The sequence below is a fragment of the Contarinia nasturtii genome, unplaced genomic scaffold, assembly GCF_009176525.2.
Source record: "Contarinia nasturtii isolate CC-2019 unplaced genomic scaffold, AAFC_CNas_1.1 Cnas_scaffold_1905, whole genome shotgun sequence".
Lineage (NCBI taxonomy): Eukaryota > Metazoa > Arthropoda > Insecta > Diptera > Cecidomyiidae > Contarinia > Contarinia nasturtii.
The window spans coordinates 499,074-507,373 of NW_022199235.1; the positions used below are offsets into that span (position 1 = coordinate 499,074).

Below are 8,300 nucleotides of genomic sequence, written 5' to 3' on the forward strand. Positions count from 1 at the left end.
CATCTTTCCAAATTTACGTTCGAATGCCATGTCAGCGGCCGGTTTCAGTTCTTTGTTTGTATCGGCAATGTCGAGACTCAAAAGCATAAAGATTCGCTCAAGACAATCATCGATCACATCCGTCAGTTTCATTGTATTTTTTGCTGGGCCTTTATGATCGTCAGTTCGTGAGCGCTTTGACTCCGCACATATGCTTTGGCCCTCAATATTAATAGTCAAAATGTTGACTTCAAGCAATTTGTTTTTAATTTTTTGTAGTTTTACTCACCGTCGTGGAATATATTGTAACAATAACAGAAAATTGATTCAAGTTGTATGAGTTTTTATTTTAATTTCGTTGAAAGTTCTTCAAGCTGAATATTTGTCGAGAATACGATTTAATTATGTCAAAAATGTACTCCACATTTTCAATGCATACAGTTGATAATGTTAACGAGAAATGACAACTCATAAAAGAGTTTGTGCTGTGTCGATGTAGTTGTACGATTACGCCACAGTGCAGTGCACACAAAAAAGACCAACTGAGTCGATGTCCGAATTGGCAAACAGTGTTGTCGCTACCATAGCGGAACAGTTCGCATATTCGATTTGTATTTTAAACAATTGTTACTAGGTTTGTTGTTTGGCGATGAATTCAAATTAAAAAGCCACTACTCGTGCACAGTTTTTCAATGAAATAAGAAGCTTTTGAAGATTAACAATTTATTGAGTCGCAATATTGTTTATTATTATAGATGTTGAAACTTGTTGAAAATATGGTAATATTTTGTAATATTATTAATTGTATATGACAATTGGACACGTATGACAATTAACTGACCTATGACGTTTGGACAATGCATTATTAATTTATTAAAAACCTTCTCGGTTTATACACTCAACCTAACCAGACGCGTTCTATTGCAACGCTTTGAAAACATATCTCTTTTTACAGTCAGCAGTTTTTTTTTATTATAAAAGAACTCAACGTTGAAAAATGGGAGAAAAGTTATTATTCTATTTGATGAATCTGTCCTTGAAAAATATTAAAATTGTGCAGTAATTACGATTTAATTTTTAAATTAAATGTTGCTGATCGCCTAATGTCTAAACTGTTTGTATTGAAGAATTATGGAAGTTAACCGTCACAACTTGCGACTGACATTAATAACAAAAGCAGCCCATGCATCATCGATTGATGCAGTCCATTCTACGCCTAGACGCTCTTTCAGGTTATAGAATTCATCCACATTTTCCATTTCGAAACCATAGCTCATCATATTGAATTTTCCGATGAAACGAAGTATTTCCTCAACTGAGAAATCACGACCATAAAGGATGAATTCGTTCAACAATGGCAATTCTTGTGCAGCTTCAGTTATGATGGTTTCGCAAATGTTTATGTCGGTTTCATAAAACCACAATGTCATTTTTTCGATCAATTTATTTTTTTTGAAGAAGTTTGACCATTTGTGTGAGTTAATCGATGGCAACCAACCACTATACATGCATTCCAATTTGATTTCTTTAAGTTGACCAAACGTTATCTTATTTTTTTCTGATGTCATCAAACGCTGATCTTTTTTTCCAATGTTAATATCCAGTTTTTCCAACGTAGGTAAATTGATCGGGATGTCAGCATGTTTGAATTTGACACAATATATACTATCGAATCGAAGAGATTCTAGTTGGTAAAGTGTTTGGCATATGTTCCAAAAATCTTTGGGTGGAACAATACCAATCAGGGATAAGCTGCGCAGTTGTGGATTACTTCGTAAGGTGGTGCAAATATTTTCGGCTGATATACGGCGGTCGCAAGTCATTTCCAAATGTTCCAATTTTGGTGTATTCTTCACGATTAATGTTTCCTCAGTAACCGTAGAACATTTAAATAAATCCAAACGACGCATTGCCGGAAACAATTTTTTTAAATTCGTATCTGCATACAATTGGCAACTGCTTAATGAAACAACTTCAACGTTTCGAAATCGTTTCTTTAGTTTAAATTTGTTTTGTGAAAAACCACAAACAGTTTTTTCTCCTAGTTTATTTAGAAAGTTATTTCTGGTGAAATCAAAGTGCATAATCTTGATGTCAGTTAGCGAATTGAAACAGAATTTATTAGCATAGCTAATCAGCCTCCTACTAAATACACCAGGAGGTCGTAGTACCAGCTTGGTGACCGAATGACCAAAACACCTCAACAATTGCAACTGGGTCTTCTTATCGTTGATTACAATGTGTTCACCGAGTTTTATAGCGCATTGAAATCGATCTTTGTCTAGTTGGAATTCCATCTTTCCAAATTTTCGCCGGAATGCCATGTCTGCGGCCGGTTTCAGTTCTTTGTTGGTATCGGCAATGTTCAAGAGGTCTTCGAGACTCAAATCCATAAATACATGCTCAAGGCAATCATCGATCACATCCGTCAGTTTCATTGTATTTTTTGCTGGGCCTTTATGATCGTCAGTTCGTGAGCGCTTTGACTCTGGCTCATTTCTTTCTTCTGGTTGTGGTTGTACCCTTTTTCGTTCAGCCATGACCTATAAAAATGGTAAAATATATGACGTCACTATCGTGCATTCTCAAAATGAATTTTTTTTTTCACTATTTAAGGTTAAGACATTTGTTGCAATTGGTACACCCATATATGCACATATGCTTTGGCCCTCAATATTAATAGTCAAAATGTTGACTTCAACCAATAAATCTAATAATCTAATTTAAAAAGTTTAATATTTTGATTAATAATTCAAAATTGGAACTGAAAATGGGCTAAATTGCAATCAACTCAGATAATTTCCAAAATTAAAATCACCTTTAGGAAAAAACCGTATGAACTAATGTAATTTGTTTTGTATTTTTTATAGCTTTACTCACCGTCGTGGAATATTTTGTAACAATAACAGAAAATTGCTTCAAGTTGTATGAGTTTTTATTTTAATTTCGTTGAAAGTTCTTCAAGCTGAATATTTGTTGAAAATATTATTTAATTTTATCAAAACTGTACTCCCAATTTTCGGTGCATACTCGTGAAAGACTTTGTGCTGTGTCGATGTAGTTGTACGATTACGTCGCTGTGTATTGCACACAAAAACATACCAACTGAGTCGATGTCCGAATTGGTGAACAGTGTTGTCGCTGTTTGGATCAGTTTGCATGTTTGAATTAAATTTTGGTGTTAAGCTTAGAATTTTACGTGAATTCAAATCAAAAGGTTATTTAAAACAAAACAAAATATGAATTCGGAAGCACTAAAATACTGCTTATATTTTATCATGCTTAACAGAATTATTTACAAAGATAGTAAAGTTAAATGGCTGTTATATGGTTTTTTTTGTGGCAACGATTTCGATTAAATTATTCAATTTGCCAAACGGATCGAATGACATGATATACGTATTGGGCTGAACTGTCAAACTGTGTACCTTAAATGACGACACACACAAGCGTCTGACCGTTGTTTTATCACATAAACATCGACTTGTTGTACATCTCTCGAACATGCATACCAGCCCAAATCTGTACACAGACACGACGACGCTTGTGTTTTACAGTTTTTTATTATTATTGAGCACGGTCGCATTAAGTACAGTAAAAACACATAACGCGTTGCGTATCGGTCCCGTGAATACTAGAATTTATTGTTTTTGTGATTTTCTATTGAATTTATAAATAATATTGTTGTACGATATTAAGTAATCGTTTGATATTGATTAACATAAATTTAATACGAAATACGTGAATTGTGTGAGAAGAAAATGTCATCAACAAAGGTGAATTCAGTGATACAATCAATTTCTTTGCTTATTGAGTTTATTTTGAAGTGTCGAAGTGACTTGCGATAAAAATATTATATTTTTTATGCTAATTCTGCTCTTTTCTTATTGAGTAGGTTAAACATGATTTATTTTGCTGGCATTGCAATTCCGATGGAACCACGATAAAATGCAACAATTGTATTCGGTCATTCCACACGGCTTGTGAGAACAACGATGGACAGAGCCAAGCGGAGAATTGGCAGTGTTCAGTTTGTGACGCAGTGGACGCTTCTAAGGAAACGGATAAGTAAGTTTTGGTTCCTTTAAACAATGTTATTGTTGTCGTATATGAGTGATATTTTGTCGTTGAGTGCGGTTTTTGTGTACATGCTTTCAATTGGTATAATCACACTCTTGCCCGTGGCATGACTGTCATTTTGCTTACACAGGAAAAATTGGTGAATGTTCTGCGTCCTCTTGCAGGCACTATGGATCGATTTGGAACTACCGTAATTTAATCATCGATCAAGGGAAATAAAATGGCAAAAAGAAAATTGCTTTCATGTTTTTGTAGAAACGGTCCAGCAATTTAAAAAATCTTATCCAATCCGTGATATTTTTTGATTTTGAAAGATGTTTTTGAACAATTTCAGACCATCAGACGTGAAAATGTTGTCAGTGATGATCAAAGCAGTGTGGAATTTGAATACGGTAAGTTTTATTCTGATCAGATTGATAATTGAGTTTTTGTCTTGTTAGACGGAGAATGATTTGTTCACTGATGGAGCACGGAGAATTTGTTCTTCTAAATAAAAACCATATGGGGAGAGTTGTGAGAAGGTTCTACAGCGGAGACGATCCCGAATATTCACTAGCAAAAATATTTTTTTTTAACTAAAAAGTGAGAGAGTGGCAGATCATAAATGAGAGGATGATATAAGCCAATATGGTGTGGTGTGAAAGACATAGCTGGGCAGACAGAGAAAGGATTACCCCTCCCGAAGACTTCAAATTTTTACATCACCCCTTTACAAAGTTCACGATTTGAGATTGAATTTTTCTCATTTTACTAGGGCTTTTGGACCATAGTTGAATTTTTCATATTTAACTAGGAGTTTTTGTGGAAATCAACCTCCATATTTGCCCCTTAAACTTCCATTCTGCCCAGCTATGGTGAAAGGTGACATGAGAAATCGACACTCTGGACTTTTAGCCAAAATATTGGTTACACGTTGAAATTTTCTCCGAATTCTTCCCCCTCAGCTCCTTTCTACCGTGTTATTCGCTATGCTTACAAGGAGGTTGATTCAGTACCCTCTCTAACACCACCTTAAAAATGATTGAATTGAATCTAATTATAATTCTATCTAATTTCAGTTCAATTCGTTAAAAAATCCCTTCAAAAAATCCAATCGTTTGAAGTCAATTGTGAACATCATCGACTTGACGAAAATCAAGAAAAATATTGACACGTACACCAATTTTGCTGAGTTCCGTAACGATGTTCGTTGGATTGTACATAATTGTGTGATTTTATTCAAAGGTCCATATCAAATTATTCATCAACTTTTCTTTAAAATTCTGATTTTTGGTCAATGGTCAAATTTTGATTTTTTGACACACCATACTTTCAGCCAGATGAAGCAACTCAGGCAGCCGGTTCTAAAACGGAGTGAAAACAATAGAAGTAATAATAGTTAAAGTTATAAAAACACTTGTGTACAACAATCACTTCTATTGTTTTCACTTAATTTCAGTGCCGGACGATAGCTGCCTGAGGCCATCCCGCTGAAAATATCTCAATATAATGTCTGCTTTTTGATCATTGATTTATTTCAAATGGAGATATGCATTGTAGAGTTTTAAAAAGATAACATTTCAAACACTTATTCAAATCCGATTTTTTAGATGAAGACAAGAAGACGAAGTTGGCCCGTTCATTGTTGAATAGTATCACTTATGAAATAGACAACATTATAAATTGTAGCGAATGCTACCTAAATGCGAGCAAGTTTGCCAAAGATTGGTTCACAAAGGTCTGTTCTAAGACTCATGCATTAATTTGGGCAAAAGTCGAAGGTTACCCCTATTGGCCTGCCAAGGTGATGGCCGTGAAGGAGCCAATGATCCGTGTAGATTTCTTTGGCGATCATAGTCAAGCCAAAGTAATGGCCCGTAAGTGTTTTTTGTATTCAGAAGAAAGTCCAAAACCGTCACGTAACACAACCGAGGAATACGTGGCAGCATTGAAAGTAAGCTATTTTTCTTGCGTCAATTTTTCTTTAATAAAAATCAATACCTTGTTTTTCGGAGACTAAAAGTTCGTTAAAAATTGTTTCTGTTTCGCAGGAGACGGATGAGTACATTCAGAACTTACGCCAAAAATTCGGTTCATTTCGCTTCGCTGAATCAAAAACTGTGTTCAATCCAGCATTGCTCGATGACTACATTTCGAAAATGTGCTCTACAACGGTGAAAAAATCGGAAGTCCATAAGAGCGATAATCAAGTAGAATACGATCGACATGTCGATGATTCCGAAATCGAAATTCGAGCTAGCTCAAAGCGTAAGATAGATTCGGTGGTCGATGAGCCAGCAGTTCCTACGAAAAAGGTTCGATTCAGCGACGAATTTGGTGAGGTCCTTATGCAAGTGCATCTTATTGATCAAAGCGACGACTATCCCGATAGTATAGAGCAAGATAAATCAAGCAGCAATGATCCACAATCGATTGAATATTCATCGTCAGATGATGAAGACACTATAAGACAACGATTTTTTGGTTTCAAAGAGAAATCAAGCGACACTATGCAACCATCTGATCAAACCATTGACTCTGACAACGAATTATATATGACAGCTTCAGGTGAGATGCCAAGCGAAGAAAGTGTGTTTGATTGCGTTGAGCAAGAAATGCAGCAAATTCATGGAAACGGAACAGTTTCGGTGATCAATCACCTGACATCTGAAGAGGTGGAATGTGACATGGAAATGGCCGAACTTCGTGTACAAAATGCACAATTACAAACGGCATTGGTTGAAATGAAAAAGGCGAACCAACAATATTCTCTTGAGAACGCTGCATTAAATAAAGTCATCATGCAGTATACCCATGATACGGAAACATTGAAGAAGAACCATGCAAAGAGAGTGGCAGAAATTGAAATGCAGCTACAAAAAGTAATCGAAGAAAAGGTCTGTTTGCAGTCAGGTGACGAAATGCAGAAGGTGAAAACGGCCCGGTGCAGGGAATGCAACAAGAAGCTTGACAGAGACTACTGCAGTTTAATCTGCAAAAAACAGGGGTAATTCAAAAAATATTCACGTATGAACAACGGAACTTGATCGCTTTTCCGATTAATTGAGTTTGATTGATTGTAACATATTTTTGGAACACACGCTTTTTTGCAAAACGCTTAAAACGTTTAATAACACCGTACGACAAAAAAAAATGACTTACCAGTAAACATCCCCAGCGTTCGGAAAAATTTTCTCAAAATTCCCATTGGATGTGGTAGAGGGGTCCAAAAAAACAACTTTGGCATCAAAAATTTTTCCCCAAATTCATATGGGGTCTGGATACGCCCCCTTGAAGTGCCGAAAATCGCCTTTTTTGGGTGTTATTTTCGGTGAACTCTATCTCGTATATAACTAAAAATATTCGATTACTCTCTTCGGCAAAGTTGTAGCCCATAATGAGACGAAAAAAAAATGTCACCACAAGGGGGGTCAATGACCCCTCCTTGGGGGTCAAAAATGATCTCATAGGTTTATCCGAAATATATCAGGGCGATTTAGACCCCCCAAAGGTCAAATGGGGTCATATGTTACTTCCCATAAAAGTTGCGTCTATCAACCCACTATCCATTGACATATTGCTTTGACCCCCCCCGGGTGCCCCAATTCGGAGGGCACGGGTCAAAATTTTTGAAAAAAAGTGAAAAATGCCAAAAATGGGGTCTAATGCCCTCCGACCCCCCAAATTGACCCCATATTTGGATTTCTCGTACAAAATTACATTTAGGACACCTTACCCCCGACCACCCTCCAACCACCCCTTGTACCCTTAAATTGGGTCGAAATGTGAAAAAAAATCAATTTTTCATGTTTCCAATGGGATTTTGGCCTCTTGAAGGTCAAATAAGACAAAATGTTTCTTCGCACAAAAGTTACGTCTATCCATGTACTATCCATTGACATATTGTTTTGACCCCCCCCAGGAAGCCCCAATTCGGAGGGCACGGGTCCAAAATTCGAAAAAAGTACTGAATTTTGGAGAAAATCCCCAAAATGGGGTTAAATGCCCACTGATCCCCAAAATTTACCCCATTTTTGGATTCCTCGTAAAAAATTACCCTTAGGACACCTTACATTGTATGACCCTCCGACCAACCCCTTGTACCCTTGAATCGGATCGCAATGCGGAAAATACTATAATTCTTCATTTGTTCAAGCTGTTTCATTTATTTTATGCAAAAATAGTACAATTTGGTATTAAAAAACTATTTCGTGTCCATTTTGGTGTCATTCTGAAATGAAAAACAACAAAAAGCAATTAGT

At 36.2% G+C, this 8,300-nt stretch overlaps 3 protein-coding genes across 3 annotated transcripts in view; 1 reads left to right on the top strand and 2 right to left on the bottom strand.

Moving 5' to 3' along the window:
• Positions 1-685: 685 nt before the first annotated feature.
• Positions 686-3,058, bottom strand: LOC116347459. The gene is made up of 2 exons (XM_031778043.1): positions 2,860-3,058; positions 686-2,522 (listed from the first exon to the last, which is right to left on the bottom strand). The coding sequence occupies exon 2, from the start codon at positions 2,517-2,519 to the stop codon at positions 1,125-1,127; it is 1,395 nt and encodes a 464-aa protein (XP_031633903.1). The 5' UTR covers positions 2,520-2,522; positions 2,860-3,058; the 3' UTR covers positions 686-1,124.
• A 470-nt stretch (positions 3,059-3,528) lies between these two features.
• LOC116347449 (protein kinase C-binding protein 1-like) lies at positions 3,529-7,049 on the top strand. The gene is made up of 6 exons (XM_031778027.1): positions 3,529-3,755; positions 3,875-4,047; positions 4,394-4,451; positions 5,118-5,283; positions 5,649-5,992; positions 6,090-7,049. The coding sequence occupies exons 1-6, from the start codon at positions 3,741-3,743 to the stop codon at positions 7,047-7,049; spliced, it is 1,716 nt and encodes a 571-aa protein (XP_031633887.1). The 5' UTR covers positions 3,529-3,740.
• Positions 7,050-7,770: 721 nt separating this feature from the next.
• Positions 7,771-8,300, bottom strand: part of LOC116347450 — a 17,539-nt gene continuing 17,009 nt past the window's right edge. The window contains exon 5 of the mRNA XM_031778028.1: positions 7,771-7,805. Within this exon, the coding sequence (XP_031633888.1) occupies positions 7,771-7,805 (35 nt within the window). The remainder of the gene's footprint in view (positions 7,806-8,300) is intronic.

What these genes read in the sequence shown, in the direction of transcription:
- LOC116347449 (XM_031778027.1), top strand. An exon ending in GCTTCTAAGGAAACGGATAA is followed by an intron (nt 4,048 to 4,393) that starts GTAAGTTTTGGT and finishes GAACAATTTCAG; the next exon opens with ACCATCAGACGTGAAAATGT. An exon ending in AATACGTGGCAGCATTGAAA is followed by an intron (nt 5,993 to 6,089) that starts GTAAGCTATTTT and finishes TCTGTTTCGCAG; the next exon opens with GAGACGGATGAGTACATTCA.
- LOC116347459 (XM_031778043.1), bottom strand. Translation starts at nt 2,519, where the DNA reads ATGGCTGAACGAAAAAGGGTACAACCACAACCAGAAGAAAGAAATGAG.